Source organism: Centruroides sculpturatus, unplaced genomic scaffold (genome assembly GCF_000671375.1).
Source record: "Centruroides sculpturatus isolate CEXI.00-Female unplaced genomic scaffold, Cexi_2.0 scaffold344, whole genome shotgun sequence".
Lineage (NCBI taxonomy): Eukaryota > Metazoa > Arthropoda > Arachnida > Scorpiones > Buthidae > Centruroides > Centruroides sculpturatus.
In genome coordinates, this window is record NW_019384558.1 from 63388 (window position 1) to 87803 (window position 24416).

Consider the following 24416-nt stretch of genomic DNA (forward strand, 5'->3'; position numbering starts at 1 on the left):
TGGTCCGTTCGGATATGTCAGGCCCCGTCCCTCACCACCCGGTCGCCCTATTGTGGGCCTGGCCGAACCCATAATGGGCCTGCTATAAAAGACCCTCTTAGTGCCCACAGGGCGGAAATAGTTAAAAAAAACCTGTCGACTTTTTTTGCATGTACCATCGTACACGTATCAAATAGAGCTAAGTTATCTGTACCTGTTCTTTCTTAATTTAGGTTACTTACGTTACTCCTACGCAAGTCCCTAGTCCCTAACTGTAACTGATTTAGAACCGGCATGCACGTTATTCTTCGCATTGTAAAATGACATTGCGCATGCATCAGGAACTTCTGTTCGAACAAACCTGGTTTTGTTTTTGTTTGTTTTTTTTTTTTTTGATGTATATTAATTATTTTTAACTATTAAGTATGCAGGAAAAACTCTTTTTGATCTGCGGAATCATTGGTTTTTTGGTTAAAACATTCTTACTTTGAAGATCTGACTGAGAGGGTTTTCTCTTATGATTGAGTTAAATTTTTCTTGTTAGTTATCTCTCGAAAATTTCTATGTAATAAGTTCCAGTATTTTATCATTTGAAAGACTGGGGCAGTTTGTCCAATTGAAAGTTTTGTTGAGAGTTTTAAGAAGTTATAATTTAGACAATGGCAGTAGTTTTCCTTCCTGTGATGATTTTCTATAATGTTTAGAAGATAACTGTTATGTGTTTTAAGCTTTATAAATTTAAAGGAGAGAAGTATAGTTTGTTTTGGATATAAAGTTTTTGTTGTTGATTTTTTCTTGTTGATAACAATTGGAAGTTGATTTGTAGTAGTTTAATTTGAAAATGGCTCTCATTAGGAGATTTTGTTGTGTTTACAGACGATTAACAATACAATCAGATGTAGTTCCCTATATAGTTATACCATATTGAATTTTTGGTTCTATACAAATTTGATAGTCATTTTTTTGTATTTATGTTTAGGAAATCCTGTATTTTTCTGATTATGCCAGTAAACTTAACAACAGTTTTTGTTAAATTTTCAATATGTCTGTCATATCTGAGTATACTGTACCAAATTCTAAAATTAATATTAAATGTTTAGTATTGAAATCTGAACAACTGAGAAATAATATTCTTAATAGGCTGAAACAAAATAAATTACTGGGAGACTGGCAAAATATAAATTTGGCAGCCGATTTAGTAAAAAAGCTCCTGTAAAAGAAGAAAATCACTCTTACCATATTATACTGATTTAAAAAAACGAGGAGTACAACTCAAATTATAAGACGATTATCTTTTAATAAACCAGCAAAAAATTATATACAGTTTTCTACAAAATCAACTAGTATATGCTGATGATTTTTTAGAATATATCCTACAACAAAACTTAACAAATCAGAGCTTCCAATAAAAATAAATAATCAAACAAATAAGAATGGAAATCAAAGAAACATTCAATTAAAAATAACAAACTGGAATTGTCAAGGTCTAATAAAAAAATTACAAGTAACAAATTCATACATTTACTAAACAATACTATATACTGGGTATAACAGAAACCTGGATGACCTCTCCAATTAATGATTTAATTAAAAATAAAGAAGAATATAATATTATATTGACAACAGCTTAAAAACCAGATGGCCCAGGACATCCCTATAGAGGACTAAGTTTAATATTAAAGAGAAATATTGGAGAAGTAAAATTTCTTCAAAAAAACTACTAATTGTATTACAATATTGGTACAAATTACTAATCTAGATCTGACGTTTCTAGACAAAAAATGAATAATAATAATAATGTTGGTCTACAAATCACTGGAACACAGAGATACTAAATGAAATCTTCAAAACTTTTGAAAAATGGAAAAATATTTTCCCCATATGTACTAATGATAGGAGATCTAAATGCTCAAATAGCTCAAAAAGTAGACTTGGAATATAAAGAACCAAATGTGTTGATTTGAAACATACATGAATCTAAGGATAAAAAATGTAAAAAATTAGGAATTCAATTACTAAATCATATACACCAACTACAGTCGACCCCCCTATAAGATATAGATACGTTCCATTCTTTAGGAATCCGATTTCTTACGAGTCGTTCCAATCACAGCCCGACACATGTCAAGTTTACGGACTACGGCTGATTGAAAGGTTTTCTTCCATAAAATTAATCGATTCTAGACTAATCCGACTCAACATTTCCAAAATACGTATATTTTTGGTAGTTTTATAGGAATCGTAATTATAGGGACCGTAATTATAGGGGGGGTCGACTGTACAGTTATATATATTAAATGGGAGAATAAGAAAAGATTATCCATCAGAATTTACTTGTGAAACTAATTCCAGATGTTCAGTAATTGACTTAACAATATGCTCTGAACTATTAATTAACAGATATGTGTATGGATATTCAAGTATTAAATTGTGACTTAGCAGACCATTTTCCAGTAAGAACTACTATCGAAATGGCAAAAAATCAAGTTTATAAAAATAAATCTGTATCTTACCAAACAACTTACTATGACTATCAACAATATCAATTACAAATAAGTGAAAGAATAAAATATATCTCAAATACTGGACTAGAAGATGGAATTGAAATATATTCTGAATTGGAAAATACAATAAAAAAAATTTATAAAAATGTGAAAATTAAACAAAATTTTATATATTTAAAAGCATTGGTTTGACTTTGATTGTTATGTTTTAAAAATTAAGAAGAACAAAGCCTTATTACAATTCAGAAAATCTTATACAAACAAAACATTTAATAATTACAAAAAACTAAAAACAATTTATTTTAATTTATTAAAATCTAAGAAGAAAAAATATTTCAAAAATTTAAAACATCGGCTGATTATAAAAAAAATAATATCATCTTTTGGACAACAATACAAAGACTAAGGAAAAAAGACTCTGAATGACAATCCATTATAGAAATGTTAACTTAGTCTCTTTATTTTAAAAGATTTCCGATTATTGATAAACTACCAAATTTGGAATTCACAAATCCGAATAATGAAATTTTGGATTTTCTCTTCACTTACAAAGAACTGGAAGCCTCAATTTGCAAATTGAAATTAAAATCATCTTCGGGCACTGACTTAATTATTGCAAAATTCTTAAAATTACTGCCACCATTAAGTAAACAATTACTACTTGATGTATTTAATTTATTTTATAATACGTTTAATTATCTGGAATCTTGGAACACAGCTAAACTACTTATGATATGCAAAAAAGGAAACCAGAAAGAACCAGAGAATTATTGCCTAATAGCACTTCTACTAATTATAAGAAAATGCTTTACATCAATACTAGTGGCATGTTTTCAATGTTGATAAAAGAGCAAAAATTGTATTCAAAATTCCAATTTGTTAAATCCAAAGGAACTGAATCTGCTATATTCTTTTTAACTTCAATAGTTCAAATTTATTTACAAAAAAAATGCAGAAAAATATATTCAGCCTTCATTGATATTTCAAAAGCTTTTGACTCTGTTCATGTCCCTACCTTACTTAATAAACTAAAAACATATGGTGCTGGAAATAAATTCTCTGATTCTATTTTGCATTTTTTTTTTTTCCTTTTACAGTATTAGCATTGTTTATGACAATCAAACTTTCCCAGAGATAACTATAAACTGTGCAATACTCCAAGGTGAGCCATTATCACCATACCTATTCAACTTTTATATTAATGAAATAGACAATCATTTTTTAAGTGATACTGAAGGAATTCATATTTTTGGACATACATACCACTATATTCTCTATGCTGATGATCTGGTATTAATGGCCCCAACTCGTATAACCTTACAACGCAAGCTTGACAAAGTAAACAACTATTTGAACTCTATATTTTTGTCGATTAATGCATCAAAGTCAAAAATAATTATCTTTAGAAATATTAAATTATCAAACCAAAAGAAATCTTTTTACTTAAATGGACAACATTAGTGAATAACATAAATATTTAGGTATAATCTTTAACTGGAACTGTAATTTTCATCTAAATTTGAAAGACCTTACTACAAAAATTCATTTTCTTATCGACAATGTTATCTATTTATTAATGTATGTCTCTTTAATCCGAAATTAAAATGGATTTGGAAACAAATGGATGGAGAAAACAGTATTGCACTGAAGAGGGACTTAGCATTTATATAAGCCCGAAATGCATATGTGAAAATAATAAAAGAAGTGTCTAACCTGAAAGCTGTAATGATAGTCTACCGAACTTAATTTCGGATTAAAGAGACATACATTCATAGTATGTAATAACAGCTACCATAAGTGATATTTATCTATTTATGTTTAGCATTAAAAATTACAGATCTAAAATTACAGATGAAAATATTTAATGTGTAAATTTTTTCAATTTTCTACACTAGCCCAATATGGGCACTTGATTCACTTTATGACTTGGTAAAATTTCACATTACTTACCTATGAAAACGATTTAAAATTAAAAGATCAGTTCCAGGTTATGCAATAAGAGCCAAAGCAAACAGATATCAATTGTTTCCTTTTTTTCTGAAGACTAATCAGGTTTTATTACAGATTTAAAAATACCAATGATGACAATGTAAAATTTTTACATCAAATTATGATAACTCAAATCAACAAATCAAGTTCTAATAAAAACACATGGCAATGTAAGTTTAATAAACTACTTCAAACATTTGGAATTTCAAGTGCAATATTTGATAATTCAGAGACCAACTGGAAATATGGTTATACACTAATGATTGTATCAGCCTTGTCACAGTCCATAATAAAGGACCAAAATTCAAAAAATGAATTTGGTTTATCATCCTTAGTACTTAAATACTCTAAATATACCTACAAACTTGAATATTGAAACCACTAATACAAATATGAATATTAAACAATTATTACTTCAAATCAGATTCAACAAATACTCATTATTTGTCAACAACAGTTATATTGATTTCACTAAAGAACATTGATATTGGTGTAAATTCAGTGACTTTTCCTTGCTCCATTTGTTAAAGGACTGTGCAGGTTTAGTAAAATATCGTCAAGAATATGAAATTACTTTACATTTATTTTTAGAGATAGCAAAGACATTTAAATAATAAATTACAACAGATTAACCAGTGTTTTTCATTTGTTTAAATCAACAAAGAATATAAAATATTTTTTATTGGTTTAAACAAGTGAAAAACACTGGTTAAACTGTTGTAATTTATTATTTAGAATTTAAGTTTAATAAATTTTATTTATTGGTTTTATCAAATTCAAAACTATTCTGAAGAAATATTAAAATTATTTTTGAAAATAATTTTAATTTGTGTATCCTTTAAATACAAATACTTACCTTCTGATTTTAAATAAGTATTTTGAATCAGAAATAAAGCTTTCAGCATAAAATATAGCAATATAATGATATCAATTAATATGTATCAGTTTGAACAATTAAGTTTTGAAATTTTATTTAAATATTACTTATTGATGATTTGTTTGAATTAACATTTTAAAAATAACTATTATTCAAACTTTAGGAAATGGCATTAAGTACAGAAATTGCAGCAAAAGAAGAGTTACAACAAGCTTTAGAACATGTAAGAAAGGAGTCTGTTAGAGAAAGGGAAACTTTATTAGCTCAACTTGAAGAACTTCAACAGGGTAAAATTAAAATTCAAAAGCAGTTTCAATGTCGTGAAGAAGCACTTCAGTCTGAGATGACTCAGTTACAAAAGGTTTGTTAAATTTCATATGAAGAAATTTCAAAACTGTTAGAATCAATATTTTAAAATGTATTTGTTTTTTGGAATAATATGAATAAATTTTGCACATTTTTAATAAATTAATTTGCTAAATAAGTGTCTCTGTTAAATGCAGAGAATTGCCTTTTTTTCTTTTTTTTTTTAACATAAGTTTTTCTTAAATACATTTTTATATTTTTAAAATATAAAGTTTCCAGTGTATATATGTTAACAAAATTCTATATATATATTTTTTTAAATAAATGAACAATAAAAAATTATATATGTATACACATATGCAATTCAACAAAACTACATTTTTAGTTTTAGATGATTACTAATTTAATATTGTTATATTAGAGACTGCAAGAATCAGAGAAAAACACAGAAGAGCTAACAAAGCAAATTTCATCAGGTATTAATTCTTAAAATTTTATTCTATTATTAAATGATGAATGAAACAAATATACTTAATCTAAAATATATAGAGATATATTTTATTTTTATTGTTACTTTTACAAAAGCATACATAAAAATACATTTTAATGTTATATAGGTATTCATATTCATAAACATACTGCTTTAATTTTGAAAAAGAAATAATAATAATAAAATAATTATTTATACTTCTGAACTCATTATTACTATTATTATTATTTTATTTTATTTTTTTTTTTGTGAAGTTTATTGGTGTTTATATCTTATGATTAAGCCAAAGTGGTTGGCCTGTGCAAACTTCAATGTAATACAAGTATGCTGTGAAATACCTTGTTGAAAGGTTTGTGTGGATCCCAGTGGAGAGTGACAATGCTCAACTATAGCATATACAGTATTTAGTTAGCCAAGTGTATTTATAAATGAACATTTTTTCTGACATTAAAATACATATGGCAATCTTCTATCATACATACAAGAGAGAGTGTTGCATCAGATCTTGTCTGTAGTTTACTAGAAATGAGAGGATTGAAAGAAAATATTCATGTTGATTCTTTTTACAAGAACTGTTTTTTCAATTTACTGTCCTTTTTATTGTGTTTTTTAATTTTAATTTTTTTTCTCTTTCTTCTTGATGTCAGCCAATAGCATGCATAAACTTGATAAACACTTAAAAGATGCCAAATGAATACAATTAATAAACACGTACATACTGTCTTTAGGCGTTAATATACCTTAATTCTTATGCATACAAGTACTTTCAACATTGTATAAATACAAATACTCGGGGAAAACATTTTCACCTGATATTTATTCAATGTTGAAAGTACTTATGTGCATTAGAATTAAGTATATTAATGCCAAAAGACAGTATAGATATATGTATTTATTAACAATAACTTGCAAGCAAACTTTTAGTTTGGTCCCCATTTTCTGTTATGTAGAATTAATCTACAGTTTTAAAACTGTTTTTGAATAAAGGGAAGAATAATGTTATTATGTCATTGTCATGTGAACAATTATGGCAATGACAGAAAAGTTTGTTAAGAAGGCTTAAGATGAAATATTCTTGCATTTCATTGACATATAACAAGATCAACTTTTACTTTCCACTTAAATCAAATTCTCACACTTTAAAATAGTTCTTTATAAAACAAAATGTTTAATGCTGTATTCACCATTCACATTCTTGTTTTTGTTATAAATCAATTATCAGTATTAAAAATTTCTTTCATTTTGTACAGAAGTTAGTTTGATTTTGGACAGTAAATTCATAAGGCATTGTAAATTTTCTGTCTTTTGTCAGAATATACAGTGGAACCTCACATAACGAGCAAAACAAATTGTGAAAAAATGACTCACTTAACAAGTGAGTCATTTTGCATAATGAGTGATGAGGAGAAGGGAAGTCCCGGATTGTGCACATACTCCATCAGTCTGTTTAGCACTCATTCCTCTAGCATCTTAGTGTTGCTTGTGATCACACATTTTTCCAAACTTGTGTTCAGACATATTACATATAAAAATCAACAACCACAGCACATTATATAATAAACACATGCCAAATGATATGCCAAATTCTTGGGCTATATATCTATTAGAAATTAATTTGACTAGAGATAGGCAGTTATGCTTCCATCTTGTATTAAATTTAATAATTATAAATAATTAATTTTTAATTTAGACATTTCTGGAATTAACTGGAATTGGTTATTAAATTTAATACGAGATGGCAGCATAACTGCTTACCTCTAGTCAAATTATTTAATTTCTAATATTTAATTATAGCCTGTATATAGCCCAAGAATTTGGCATATCATTTGGCGTGTTTGTCAGACATATTATCTGTGATTTTTTCCCCCCTGCAAATCGAATTTGCATTTCATATTGGTTCAATCCATGCTAGAAGAAAAGATGATTCATGCTCCTTAACAATGTATATTGTATAATTTTCTTTGAATAAATGTTATACATAAAATACTTGAGTATTTTTTCAGCATGGAATGCATTATCATATTTTACATTAATTTATATGGGAAAAATTGTTTTGCTTAATGAGTGTTTCCCATTATGAGTAAGATTCTGGAACAAATTATGCTTGTTAAGTGAGGTTCCATTGTATTAAGTTGAAAATGTTGTTTGAATATATTAAATTCTTTCATTAATACTTGATATTTGTCATCATTATGTCTAAATCAAGTAACCAACACCTGAATGCAATTTCCAGCAAACAATAAAAAACAAATTTACAGCTCAAATGTTTTCAGCCATCATTTAGAAATCCTCATCAGGAATGAATACATAAAAAACAGTTCTGTCATTTGAACTTTGCTGTGTTCCAATCATTTAAACATTTAAAAAGATGTTCAATATGGACATTGATATTTTGTTTACATTACAAAATTAAATAAATAATAATTTTTAAATAAAGCTACATTTAAAATTATTATTATTGCATTCTGTTGCAATCTAAATAATATTTCCACGATTGCTGTACTGGAATACAGTCTGAGTTGATGCAATTTCCTTTTATGTCAGCTATATAAATTTCTAAAGTTTCCAAAGATCATATGTGTGAACCACGGGGAAGTCGGAACCGTCGACTCTCCCTTTTCTGCTACAGGTTGTTAAACCTGTTCACTTGTCAAGATGGCAAAATTTTGAATGTGGTCCCGAAGGGTTGGGATTCTTTTTGTCAGGTCGAGTGGAGGAGGTGAGAGGGGTTGTCAACGAGGCGTAGGCGATATGCGAGGAAATGACACCATTTAACAATGGAAACAACGATTTATTAGATTAACAAAAAAATTAACGATTACAAAATCTAACATTTGGAGAAATTAATTTAGTTCGCTAGCTCCTAACTCGCAGAGAGAGAGTTTACATTTAATACTCCTTACCTCTAGTATATTTTAATGTAGACATTAGGTTTATGCCCTTATTCTTCCGATCAACGCACAAAGTTAAAATCTTCCGAGACTTAATCCTTTTTGACCAGCCGTAGACGAAAGACTCTCCCGAGGAGAGAGAAAGAAGTCGCTTTTATAGCTTCAGGCTGGGGAAATTAGTCAGTTGATCCCCTATTGTGAGAGGTAGAGTTGGTCCTGCAGGTGTGAGGGTTAAAGTTGTTCCCAGGACCAAAACAAAATGACAAATTTGGACTTTAACTATAAATTTTTTGTCTTGCAGCAGAGGAATGTCATTGTTTGAGGGTTGAATGTTTATATTAACGATGAAAGTTATAAGTTTCTATTGATATTTGATTCTTTTTTCCTGACAATGTTATTTTAATGAGGAGGCGACAAATTTATTTCTCATACGTCGAAAATTTAGGGGAAAATGAACAATTTTGGCCTTACTCTGAGGTCGGATCTCGCATTCGTTGTGTTGGTCAAAGGCCCTATGTAAAAGGGTAGCTTCATCCTAACAGAGGAAACCCCAGGTTTGGCAGAATAATGGACAAGTGCTGTGTTATAATTCCTCTTGGTCATATCATATTTATGGTCACATATTCTGGTTTGAAGGGATCTGTATGTGGATTCAATATATGACACGCCTGTTAAATTGTAATGGAATACGATACACCACTGGCACTTTTGTGTCATCCAAGCTGTCTTTTGCATTAGATAAAAGACCAAAAACATTGAGTTTTCTCCTATAAGTTAAGTGCAAATTTAAATCACTAGCAATCCTATTGTAAATTTGATGTAGGGACTATTTGTAACATATAACTACACAATTACACTTTGCTTTGTTAACCCTTGTACCAGTGTTAGCTACCTTAGATTGTTGTGTGGAAGCGAGTATGTTGATTAACAAATGGCTTTACCCATCGGTGGAAGCTATACATATGAGGCAGTTAAGTTTGTTATTGGTATTGTATGTTTTAGAGCAATATGAGTAATCCCTTGTAACTAGGGCTCAGAATGCAGCTACCTTAAAAGGCCAAGGGTCTGCTGAGTTAGCAGGTATAAGGAGGGGAATGAGTCAAGGTGGCAGTTTAACAAGTTGTGGGTTTGCAGTAAATTGCAAACCCACAACTTGTCTCTGATTCCACTGCACTACTCTTCAAACTCCGTAATATTAATTTAAGTGGGAACAAATATCTTACAGTGTTTGATTTTGTATCAGTGTTCCCATTCATTTATTTGGAACCATGTTTTTGTTTGTTGAGAGATTTCTTTCTCACTATTACACATGATGTCCAGAGGTTCCATTCCTATATATTAGAACTTATGCACTTGATATGTTATTCTTCCTTTTTTACTGTGATGGACAAACTTATATTCAGAAAAGAAAGGGGAGATATCAATGGGTAGCCTTATCTCGGGAGAATGTTCAGCATAAATCTGAAGATCAAACAATGATCAGTGATACTGTTCTAAAATCTTTCAATTATTTCATATTTATTACTTTTTGTTAGATTGTTAGTATATTTTCATAAATTTTGTGTTATTGCAATTGTAAAATTGTTGCTATAATAAACTTATAATATGGTGATTATTTTGTAATTTAATATTCAATATATAAGTTAATCAAAGATTGAAAATAACCTTAAAAATTATAAGTGTTATTAATTTAATTATATAATCTAAAGTTTTATGCAAACAAACAATATAATATATTAAAATAATAAAGAATAAAATAATTTCAATATTCTTCTAGCAACTTTACCTTTGTTGCGACAGATTGACAATTTGCAGTCCACACTTGTTTCTCAATCAGCTAGTTGGGAGAAGACTGAAGAGAGTTTATATGACAAAATAAGTAATTAAAAAATTTATTAATATTTTTCATAACATTGTAAATAAAATAAGAAATGTAATCAAATCATAATTATTTATTAAAAAATACAATAATGTCAATTCAAAATTATATTGAAATTTATTATTAAATAATTCATCTCTTAATTCATAAATTATTTTTATCATATAATAGTTTCTAATTGTAATTGGCAACAGTTTCTTTATTGCCAATTAAGGGATTTGATTAGATTATTGGAACAAATACAGTAAAACCTGTCCAAAACAGAATCTGAATAAAATGGAAACCTGTCTGAATGGAAAATTCTTTTTTGAACAGAGCAATTTGCTATTTTAAATTTTGCTATAAGCCAGAAATTTAGCCAATGTGAAAATGGAAGAGATTTTTGGGTGTGAAGAAGATAACATAACCTGGATAAAGCAAAAAATTAAGATTCACTTGTAGACAAATAAGTGAAATTGCCTCCAGTTATAACAGTCACCATTTGTTTATAATGTCATCAAGGGAAGATAAAAGTACATTTGTAAACATTTACGATTATCCTTGTTGAATTTTGTTCATAAATACTAAAATCAGTTCTATGAGATGGAAAATAAATGGTGGAAATTGCAAACATGATCCAGTTGGAATAATATAAACTGAATTATATCTTGTTTATATCATTTAGCCTATGGTAAAATTGGTTTCATTATATTTTGTTTTGCTTAACGTTACAGTTTCCATGAATCTATTGACAATGTTAAGTGAGGACTTGCAGTATAAAAATTAATTTAAAATAATTTTATTTTAATATCCAAAAAGATAACTGATCAGTTAGAAAGGACAAAACTTTCAACATTAAATCTTTATTATTATTCATTTCAATGAACAGTGATATCAATAGCAAAATGAAATGTGTAATGGAATATGTTTGGCTTTGTAGACTCAAAGCATATTGTGTACAATGAATAAGTATTTAAAAAGACTAATAAATCTAAATTTTTAAAATTTGAATATGTTGTTAATTTACATAAATACAGCTTATATAGAAACATTTATATTTTTCTGCCCACTGGAAAAAAAATCAATTGAAAGGACAAATACATTTATTAAAATGAAAATTAATTTAATATATCTTTGATGATTCTAAAATTCTAAAAGAATTGTATAGAATTAAAAAGTTTGGAAAAAAAATGATTTTGATTTGTGTTACGAATATTTTTCAATGTTTAAACAAATGAAGTGAAGACTAGAATTGAATAAACAAAAATATTTAATCCTAAATTTATTTCTTTAATTTTAATTATTTTACTATAATATTATTAAGCTTTTTATTTTTTAGTCATAGAAATGTACTGTTGTTATAGAAAATTTGAATATTTATTTTAATTTGAGTTTTAATTTATGTTACAGTTTATGTTTGTTTTATATTTAAAGGTTTTTATAAAAATTATAATACTTAAATAACATTGCAATTAATATATTTTAGATGATCTTCAGAGGCATGTAGACTTATCAGAAAAAAAAGAAAGTATATTACAGAAAAAATATGACAATCTCTCATCCAAAATATCAGATTTAGAAATGCAAATTAATGTATTAAAACAAGAGAAAGCCCAACTCTCAACTCAATTGGAATTAAGTCAAATGAAAGTACTTATGCTAGAGGAAAGCAAAAATAAGTAAGTTTTTTCCGTTGAATTTTTAAACTTTTACAATAAAAAGATAACAATTAGAAATTAATTATTTGGTTTAAACATATGAAAGTAAATCATCTCAAATTTTGAGAATTGAACTTATATACAGTCTAACCTCAGTGCTGTGTTATAATTTCCCTTGGCTTTATCATATTTATGGTCACATATTCTGGTTTGAAGGTATCTGTATGTGGATCCAATGTATGGCACGCCTGTTAAATTGTAATGGAATATGATACACCACTGGCACTTTTGTGTCATCCAAGCTGTCTTTTGCATTAGATAAAAGGCAGTTTTAATTCATCCCTAAAAGTTGTTTGAAAACTGATTTTTTCTAAAACTGAAACAAATTTTCCAATAAGAAACAATGTAAAATGGATTAATTTGTTCNGTTCGGACCTGTCCAGAGCCTCACACATGCTTATTATTTTAAATTGTTTTATACACTAAAATTATCATAGAATATTTTTAGAATTTCTTTTTTTGTCTTATAAATTTATTTTTATCAAAATTGATAGAATTATTATGAAATTTTATTCAAAAATACATTCATGTGATTCAAATTAAAGTATATATTTAGGATAGTGCTTTTGTATTATTTTTATGATTTGTAGTAAATACAATGCCAACATAGTTGTTACATCATACATATGTTTTCATGCTCATGTATTATAAGTTAGTTTAACTGCCTGCTTGTGTATAGTCAGTTATTATATTTTTTCTTATCCTCCAATCATCATTTACTGTAAACATTGTATCAATCATTTAGACATTTGAAGATTTAAGTAATGTTTCTTATCAAACATTATTAAATAGAAAAAGAGTGAAGTGATATACTGTACAGGGCATGTAAATAGTACACTAATGTTTTGATTATTAAAGAAATTAAAAATGGGTTATTTTTGGCAAATTTGAAACTAATTTTCAAAAAAAAACTTTTAGACATTCTATATACATAATTTCAGTATAGCTTGATATGTGTAATTTTATAATATTTACTATTTACAATAGTGCAGTAATATAAACAAATTTTATAGCATTAAGTAATAGAAGAATAATTCTTACACTAAACCACTTAAAATATGTTTCATTTTAGAGAGAATGTGTCTGTTGCAGCTATGAAACAAACATTTGCTGAAGATTTAAATAGGCTAAAAGATGAAAAAGTAAGTAAAATATGTTGTAAACTTATTTATTTTTTATAACAAACTTATTTATTTTTAGGATTCATTAATTCATCAAATAGAAACATTACAATTAGATCTTGAAAATGAAAGGCTAAAAGTTCAAAAATATCAAGAACAATTAAATGAAAAGGTATTTAAAATATTTTTTATACATTAAATCACATTTTACATCTGTTTTAGTATTACATATTTGATGCCTGAGAAAAGTCATTTAAGATAAGTCTTATAAACTGAAATTTATTTCTGCTATTTCATACTATTATTATTGTGTATGTACATAATACATACATAAATGCATACATAAATATGAAATATATAGGCATGCATATACAGGGTGGTCCATTTATGATGATATTGGGAAATATTTTGAAAAATATGCATTCTAGAAAAAATGTTTTAGACCACATTTGTTTATATCAAGGTAACAAGATGGCAGTATTCTAATTGAAAATGAGGTTAACTTCATTTGTTTAAATGGGATACCCAGTTTTTTTATTGCATATTCTAATTCTATTGATACAAAAAAAAATAATAAACTTTTATCTGAAATATTTTTTTAAGAGATGTAATTATCGGAAGTTATACTTGTAAGTATTGGAAATTATGAGTTCATTTTCTGGGCCACCTGATCTCCTAAGGTAAAATATTTTATCTTAGGGAAACAAGCAGTCTAGAAACATTTTTGAAAATGCTTGAAAAGAGGTATATGATGAAGGTATTTGCTGCTGTCAGTAAAATATTTGTTAAAATAATAACACAATGTGTTTGTTTGTAAATGGAAACTATTATTAGGTTGTTATTACAATATAAATAGTAATTCAACTTGGAACCGTATTCAAAAAAACGAGAAAAAAATGCTTAATTCTGGAAACCAAATTAAATTTTTTATTCAGTAATGTGTTTTCTTTTATAAAAACATCATTAGCTGTGAAAATTAGCAAATGTGTTAGAACTAATACATTCAAAAGACAGAACATCTCTATTTTTAAACAGTTTCAAATTTAAAATTATAAGAAAAGCTATAATTATTCAGAAATTAATAAAATAAAGTAAAATTAAAATAAAACATGAAATTATAAATAAATTGAATTAAAATAGAACAGATTACAATGTTAAATGCAGGCTTATGTCCACATGAAATAAAAGGTATAATCATAATTTTTTAATAAACAATTACTGTAACTTTACAACTTTACAATAAAAAATCTCATGCTATATAAGCAGGAATAAAGAAGTAAGCATCGATTGGTTTTGTTGATTAAAAGAGTCATGTGATGCCACTTAAATCCCCTCAACCAACTTCCTCATCCCTATTTTGTCACAGATCAGATGGATCCATTTCAGAACTCTTTGATAACAGGTGGTGTATCCTGAAAATGCAAGTGATCAATTTCCAGTGGAACTCATTGATCATAAGCAGGTAAACACTTCATTGGGCCAAACTGATTTGATTTGTAAATGTTGACTATTACAATCTTATCTCAATAATTTAATAAAAACATTTCACATTTGACTTTAAAATTTTCAAATGAATTTCAATAAACTATTAAATATAATCACAAAACAGAAAGAATATTCTCAGTTATAATTTGTTTATTCCTGAAACTGTTTAAAAATAATTATGAATATAAACAATCCAGAAAGTAATCTAAGCTATTTATAATTTATAATATTTTTACTACACAACATTCAAGCTGTTACACAACAAGAGTTAAATCAGAAAGCTCAAGAGCTAGCTGTCAAAACATAATAAATGAGTTATAACAGATTGAGATATTAACTTCATATATTAACAAAAGAAAAATTTGTAAAACTTTCTTATACTGTAAGGTCTCATTTTATGCAGTGGATATGTTCTACAGAAAAGCGCATATAAAAAATTTGCATAAAAAAATACTTTACTTGCCTTGAAAAAGTAGGGATACGTTCCGTAATTTTCTAAAATCGCATAAAACCAAAACAATGAGTTAAAATTAACTTAAAACCGCATAAAAAAAGTTTGCAGAAATTAAAAGAAATAGGCTGCTTAATAAATTACTTCGAATGTCTGAAAGAAATTCATATAAAATTTAATTTCAAAACAATTACAGTTTATACCTTTCAATGCCAAACTCAGAATGATGTAATAGTGACTTGTCAATGGTATCATGTACAAGGGGAATCCGCGAATTGCAAAAGCTCACTCTAAAAACAAATCACTGACATCTGGATGTGAAGAGTTAATTAAATTTTAACCCTTTAGTTCCTCTCCCGAGTTAACTCGGGCAGGTTACATAGCGTTACATAAAACACGGTCCTTAAGATTTTTGAATTTTTTTTTTGAATTTTTGGAATGTTTTTAAGTCTCCAAATTTTTAAAAAATATTTAAAAATATACGGCCAGTTAGTGTTCACCCTACTTTAAACCCTTGTCCTCCCGCAACGTCTATGAGAATGCCCCGGGAAATCCAACTCCAGCTGTGTTCAAGGTCATCCAGATGTGTAAACAATGACTCATCGGTGTTAAATTTCACAGAAGGGCGAGACAAAGGAAGTTAAACTTTGAAGCTTTTTCTTCAAAATTAACGCATTTCTTTCGTTTTTTTCAGTTTTAAGTATTTTTTATGTTTAATTACATTTATATCAAAAATTGCTAGGAACTAAAGCGATTAAGGTAGATCTAGCTGTCCTTTACATCCATAAACGTTATATGTCAGCGGAACAAATGGAGTGAGCTTTGAGCATTCCATGATTTTTGGAGACTGTCCGTACGCTGGCTTTTTACACAAGTCTATATGTATGTTTGTCCAAGAAATTTTTGGACGAAATACAAACCGCACAACTTCAAAATCGCATAAAAATAATCCGCATAAAAAGAGACCTTATAGTATATAGTCATTTTAATTTGTTACAAAATAAAATATAAAAAATAATATATTTTTATAAGAAAGACTTAATACTTTTATAATTTTAATCATATCAATAATTCTTATTAACAATTTTAAAATAAAGTAATTCTAAACTGAAAATAATAAAATTTATAAAATCAAGAAAAGCACTCCTTACAAATTTATAAAAATTCTACTTTATTGAAGTAGAATTTTTATAAATAAATATCTATCTATAAATCTTACATTTTCAAGCACTTTTTGACTAGCAAAGTTTATCTTCAGAAGCATACAGACATGTAAATAGGTACATATCCAGACAGTTCTTAAAAGAAAATTTTAAGATTTATGTTTTAGTAAGTTTGAACATATATATACATATGGATTTGGCAGATACTTTGTGTATATGTGTATATATGTATATGTTCAAATTTACATTGGACCAAAAAATTAAGCTGACAGTAGGTGTTTATTGATTATGTGATGAATTAAAAATATACTGTTAAGATTACAATGTAACAAATTGTTATTATGTAATTTGCACTTATTACATCATAGGTACAGTACATGTATATACTAGTATATTAAAAATTATTGCAGAAATTTTTTAAGATTAAGTTTATTTTTAACATTCTAGAATAATAAACAGAGGAGTGAAAGTGGTAGTAATGGAACATCATCTCCTACAATATCAAGGTTAAGTTCTGTGAGTGATCGATTAAATTATTGGATGCAGGTACACATAATTTATTATTATTATTCTAAATGTATATAATAGTGAGGCTGCGGCTGATGTTTTCAATGTGAAAACATTACGTCAGACATTCAGTGCTGCCTTCCTGTAAGCCTAGAAGTTTGACAATGACATTTGGAATGTTGAGCAATGCCGCAACCTCGCTAATTAGTATTGATGTTGATTGAGTTTATAAAATTATATTATGTTAGAGCTTTAAGAATAAAGTTACAATTATGTTTAGCTAGGTAAAAATTCAGGAACTGAAATTATTGAGAATAAATTTGAATAAATTGAAGTTAAAACAACCTAAATATTGATTTATGGCAAACAATAATACATTTTATTTTTTGAAGAATCATTTTCTTCAAATTTATACTTAAAAGTTTTGATATATTTCAAATATAATTACTATTCAATAAGATTAGACAAATTTAGAGGATTCAAACTGTATAATTTTCAGAACAAGATAATGTTAATGATTAAGTTTGCATGTTGAATGATTTAATCTTCTTCCATTAAAACAATACTTTTTATTTAAATTTATAATGTTATATATAACTTAATAAAAATGAGAAGTATTCTTGATGATAAAAATTTCAGGATGATAAATATAATTAAAGTTCATAAAAATTTAATAAACTGGAAGGTGGCAGGTGAAACCTCAACATAAAGGTCAACTTTGACAAAAGACTTTATTCTGAGGTGTGTGAAAAGAATGAAGTGTGAAGACACTTTACTCATATTTAATGTTTTTTTTTTTTTCTATTTTTATGAACTATAAAAGAATATTTTTTTTTTATTAGTATATAATTAATATTTTTTAATATATTTTTGATATGAATTTATTATTTATACCATGGAATGACACTGCTAGAACACAGAATGACACGTTGCTGCTAGAATGCCCACTAGGGGGCATCCCGGCTACTAGTATATAAACCATTATATTCAATTGAAGAAAAAATAGTTGTTCTCTGGATCCAAACCTGTATATGTATTTCTGCTACAATGAATATTCTTTAGTACTCATTATCATGTTTAAATTGATGATTCCTGGTATTATGAATTTTTTATAAATGCAAAATTTTTACAAAATTTGGAAACTGTGTTAATGAAAGTGGGAAATAGGGAGCAACTTTATTCCCAGTTTACATTCTTATTTCTCAGTGACATTATGTCTGTTTTCTACTGCAGTTGTGTGCTTTAGTAATTTTTTTTTTACAAAATTTCAGTGTAATCTTACAAACTTATTAACAGTTTATTCTAATAGTATTTCTATCTTGTTTATTTATTTTCATTGTTGTTTTGCTTTTATAAATAATAATGGGTATTTTATATTAGAATATTATTACAACAATTTCATTATTTTTAATGCATATTAAAGAAAATGCAGTTCACATACAATTCTTAATAGCAAGTATTATAAAAACCTATTTGTTCATTACTGTTACAATGAGCACAACAAGATAATTACCTAATCATAGTTGATTCCACACACTATGATTAGATAGCTTAGGTTCTAGTCTCTATTTTTTTTAATTTCATTTATGTTGTGTCTTTGTTTTTTTGCTATATGTATGTAGATAATAAATACCAGTTGTACATCTTTACATTACAGATCATTTTATTATGATTATAACTTCATTAATTAAAAAACAACTTTCTTTTAATATTTGACTTGTTTTCTACTTATTTTCTTAACTGACTATTATTTTCTTATCATTTAAATAAAATGTCTGATAATTTACTTATGTAATTATTTCTCTTATTCACATTTGTTTCTTTTATATATTGGAGAATAATCAACACTTTCATTTACTTTAGTTCATTGAGTCATTAGTTGATAGATAAATATTTTGTTTTTTCTACAATCTTATTTGGAGAACACAGCTGGGATGACTATGTTATGTAGGAATGAGGTTCATATTTTGACCATAAGAAATAGTAGAAAAGAGCATCCTGATTATAAACCAGGATTGCACTGTATATGTTTATTAATGTTAATGAAATAATAAAGTTCTATTCATTATAAAACAAATTTTATCAATTGTTTAATGTCATCAATATTTTTCATTTACTTTTGACTTTATATGAAATTTGTTAATTTTTAGAAAATTATTTTGATTTTATTAATACAAAATTAATTTTTATTATTATTCATTTAAGAATATTTATCCTACTAATTAACTATTACTTTTAGTACTTAAATTTTAAATAGATAATTTATTTTATTTTGTGTTATTTTAGATTTAATTAAATTATATAGATTAATTGTTGAAAATTTTCTTTTTATTTTAAGACAATTTGATTCATTTTGCTTCTGTTGTACTTTATTTCTTCAAAATTTTCTGAATTCCTCTCTTCCATTATACAAGGAAGAAATGCTTCAAGGAAGAAATAAGTCTACTAATGTTAATGTCAAAGGAACCATCTAAAAATGGAATTGTGATAACTTTTAAAAGTTTAATAACACAGATAAATCATATGAAATGATTGCATTGAAGCATGATATATATAAACTGATATTCATGAAAAGCATGTAATTCACAATACTGTCTATTTAACAGAAATTTTGGAGAATAGGAGGGTAGTAAATTTTTGTCTGTTTCCTGCTGAAAATGTTTGTTTAATCAAGGCAAAATACTTTGCGTCTTATTACTATGTTGGGACTGGATGTTTTGTCTGCTAAACTCAGGTTTCACTATATAAAAATGATTATATGAGCCATTCACAGGTCAAATTAATTAACTCCATTAATATATCATTGGAATAATTGTTGTTATTTTTACATCTTTCATGTAATCAATGTTATATATTGTTACATTAAAGCATAGCTTTAATATGACAGTACATAAAAATACATTCTACAATCTTTATTTAAATATAGAGTTTAAAAGGAATTTTAAAAAATAATATGTATTATCAATTTCTCTACTTTTGTTTTATGGAGTTAATCAATTTAGCAAATGAGCAGCTCATACATGCATTTTCAGATATATTGCAAAAGGAATTATGTATAATTTCAAATATTTATAAATCTATCATCATTTAGGATTCTCATGAACCACCCTTGGGAATGTCGTCATCAATGTACAGTAATGCATCTCTCTATGAAACGCTTCGTTTAGGAAGTGCATCATCTCTTCTAGAAAACTTACAGTCTCAATTAAAGCAAAGAGAAGGCGAAATATCATTATTTCAAGTAATTTGACATGAGTGATTTTATAGAGTTAGGATTTACTTTTTGATAAAATTAGAATTTATTTTATTTTTAGTCAGAAATTGCTCAGTTAGAAAGGATACGAGGATCTATGGCAAAAGAATTAGCTGATGTATCCTGTCAGTATGAAATGGTAAAATCGGAGCTAGAAGAAATGAAAAATATGAAAACTGCATATGCAGTAAGTATATATGTATATTCATTTAAGTAAGAAGTTTGCAAAATTTCTGAATTATAAATTTTTCATAATTATTTAGGATATGGAACAGAAATATAATACACTATTACAAATGTATGGTGAGAAAGTTGAAGAAACAGAGGAATTACAGTTAGATTTGCAAGACGTAAAAGCCATGTATAGGGCACAGGTATGTCTTTACATTTTAGAAATTTTAAAAATAAAATTGTATCAAATTAAATAGTTTTCCCAAATTCTAATGGCATGACATTGGGATTACTGATTTTGATCAAATTTGGGGAGGATATAGTGCATCCCCAACAACTGCCAAGCAGTAAGGTACAATACTCAAAATTAAATGAGAAAATTGAAGTTGAAAATTGCACAGTGACTTAAAACCATTCGAATTTCTATTATTTATAGTGTGATCAGTGGCTCTGTGGGAGTGTACAGTTTCTTAATCAAGAAAGTTGGTGTTTCAAATCAGTAACAATGTGGTTTTCTTTTCATAAAACCATACATTTTTACTTTATTCTTGGTATTTTTAAATTTATTATATTTATTTACAAATTATTTTTGAATAGTTATGTACAGTACATATGGGATTTGTACATGAGATTTATAATTTATTTGGGAATTGGGTAAGATATAAACAAAATTATAGTTATTCAAGACCAATTTTGTTAATAAAGACATTTTTATTAATATTATTCAATTTGTAAGGACAAGTTTGTGAATAATAATTGCCATAGAAGCATGTGAAACAATAAACATTTCTGCAGTGTGTACAGAAATGGTTTATTGTTTGCAGCATTTTTACAATAACAATATTGTAATACAAGTTCAAGTTCTTTATTGCCGTACAAAGGTACAAGCCTGGTACCACATAAGCACAACCGGTAATATTGTAATATAGTCAATCCCCCCTATAGCACTGTTGATTATTCTGTTTTATATGATATCCATGTGCAAGTCACTTAGATTTTACAAATACATGTGCCGGGCTGTGAACAGCTCACGTATTTGTAAAATCTAAGTGACTCGTACAACATGGAATTCATATAAAACGGAATAATCAACAGTGTTATAGGAGGATCGACTGTATACATATCACTGGAAAAACAAATTTGATTAACTTTTGAAAACATTTCTCTGTCTTCAACTAATTTGGAGAATCATGCAGCCATCTCATATTTGAAAATATTAGAGTGCTTAATTGATGATGTATTATAAAATATAATGTAATAAAACTTCTCCAGAAACTGGATTATACTATATTGTACCAGTACAAAAATTCACTATCTTTATATTCACCCAGCTGATTTTTCTGAAAAAATGAACGTTTTTAGTCTACTTCTAATTCAGTCTAATTTTTCACCTGCTTCAGCTGAAAAATTTTTAAACAGATGGAACTTCTAACATTTTGATGTTCTAATATGTCGAATGCAGAAGAGCTCACACGTAAATTTTGAATTTAAATTTTACAGAATTGACCAATAGGATGCACTCAAGTGTAAAAGCTCTAAAACTGTTTTTCATAATGACATATCAAAAAGAGCCTGCCATGTTTGTGAAATGTAAAATGCACTTCTTCTCCTCAAAGTTTATACATTGACCCTGCTTCTGTGCTTTAAAAATCTCTAGTGCCTCTATGAGTTGGTCTGTGTCTGCCATTGTTCTAATTAATGTAGCACTTTGTAAATTAAGTTTATATATATAATTTAAGTCAAAAATTAATATAAAAATAAAACTGCAAGTAATTTAAGTAAGCTTTAAAATATGGTAATATATGGTCATGTTTGTAAAAGTTGCAACACCATGAAGGAATCTTTAGAAATGAATGAAATTTATTTTACTTGTAACCTGTAGTGATACAAAGAAACAATTAAATTTACAGTGCAATCAAACAATATTACATGCCAAAAGTCAATATTTGGTAAAGCCGCCATGCACTTCAGTAAAAGTTTCTACATGTCTTGGCATCAAATCAAATCAAACAGGTTTTGAATGTGTACCTGAGAAATAGCATTCACAATTGCTTCTATCTGAACCCAAAGTTCATCCGTATTGACTATGGGACAAGTACTATCAGTATTTCTGGCCCATGAAATCCCAGACATGCTGAATAGGTGACATGTCTGGTGAATGGGCAGACCAAGGAAGAAGCAATATCTGTCATGCTGAAAAGAAGTCTAGAACATTCCTAGCAACATGTGGGTGAGCATTGTCTTATTGAAATACAACTCCAGGAATGTGTTGAAGGAAGAGTACAACTTTAGGCCCCACAACTTCCCCAATGTAATGGTTGCTGTTGAGAGTACCCTCAATTCTGAGCATCTGAGATTGCCCATGATATCCAATACTGTCCCAGACCATCATGTCTTTTGATCACCCAGTATGATGCTGGCTGGATAAGGCACTGTGGAAGATGACATTCACCTCTATAGTGTCTAATGTGTACTCGACCATCATTGTACTCTAAATTGAAATAGAATTCATTGGAAAAGACTATTAGTTACCAATCTCCAATGCCATCGGTTGTGTTATTGAGCCACAGGTGTTGATGGTTTTGCACTGGAAATCCTGCACAAAGGAATACTTACATGCAATCCATGGCATAACAGTCATTGGCAAACTGTGGATGCAGACAATGGCACACCTGTAGCAGTGCTCTAATGTTGTGCCAACTGTCAAGATGAAGCTGTATGATCTGCAATTGTCATGCAGATAAAGTGTCTGTTGTCCCATGTTGACGTAACATTTCGTCATCCACTGCCAGATTTGCAATTCGTCTGGTATTCTTCAACCTGCTGCTTCCACAATCACATCACTGTCATGGCATTACACCCCACACAAGCTGCAATTTTGTGATAAGAAAATCCCTCTTCATGCAGATCAATCATTTACCCTGTTCAAACTTCTTAACCTGCTCATATGTTCATAACCCTTTGTCATTAATGAGGCAGAGTGACTTCTCATGAAATGTTTACCAGTGGCAGATAATGATACACTACTTCCAACTTTCAGCTACTGCCCTCTATTTGCTAACATGACTATTCAGAGGGTGCTTCTCAGCCCACTCATATGCTATCACTGATCCCTGATATTCTAATCATTTGCATGTCATACCCTGCTTTTCATTGCACTGAAGTAAGTTTCAGTTTACTTGAATGATTCCTTTATGGTTTTGCAATTTTTACAAACATTTTCTGAATAATGAATTATATCTCTTATAACTTGTATGTAAATTGCTATATAATTATTATATAAAAATTATGTTTTTACTGTTAATCATTTCAGCTTGATGAACTACTCAAAAAATCCTGAAGATTGTTTCAACAGGAATTAGGAATTGAATTTATTTTTTTTTATTTAAAAATAAATTGGTGATGGTATAAATGTTATTCCAATAATCAACTTATATAAGAAAATGAATATCATTTCTAATAACTAAATGATTATAACAAATGCGTAATTCCATATAGCTGTTTCTTTTGAAATTTGATAGCTTTCATATCTTTCTTTGCAAATTCCCAATTAATGCCATAAAATCTGTTGTGCCTTATACTTTTAAAAATATTCTAAATATTTACTTCAAATAATTTCAAACATCCAANAATTTATGTTACAGTTTATGTTT

At 27.7% G+C, this 24416-nt stretch overlaps 1 protein-coding gene across 1 annotated transcript in view; it reads left to right on the forward strand.

The window, feature by feature from the left end:
- Positions 1-24385, forward strand: part of LOC111623931 (TATA element modulatory factor-like) — a gene marked incomplete at its 5' end in the record, with an annotated part of 77542 nt that extends 53157 nt beyond the window's left edge. The window contains 12 exons of the mRNA XM_023366669.1: positions 3581-3773; positions 5513-5710; positions 6077-6131; positions 10814-10915; positions 12381-12573; positions 13685-13754; positions 13813-13905; positions 17280-17378; positions 20431-20580; positions 20654-20779; positions 20856-20966; positions 24077-24385. Coding sequence (XP_023222437.1) covers positions 3581-3773; positions 5513-5710; positions 6077-6131; positions 10814-10915; positions 12381-12573; positions 13685-13754; positions 13813-13905; positions 17280-17378; positions 20431-20580; positions 20654-20779; positions 20856-20966; positions 24077-24103 — 1417 coding nt within the window. The remainder of the gene's footprint in view (positions 1-3580; positions 3774-5512; positions 5711-6076; positions 6132-10813; positions 10916-12380; positions 12574-13684; positions 13755-13812; positions 13906-17279; positions 17379-20430; positions 20581-20653; positions 20780-20855; positions 20967-24076) is intronic.
- Positions 24386-24416: the final 31 nt, after the last annotated feature.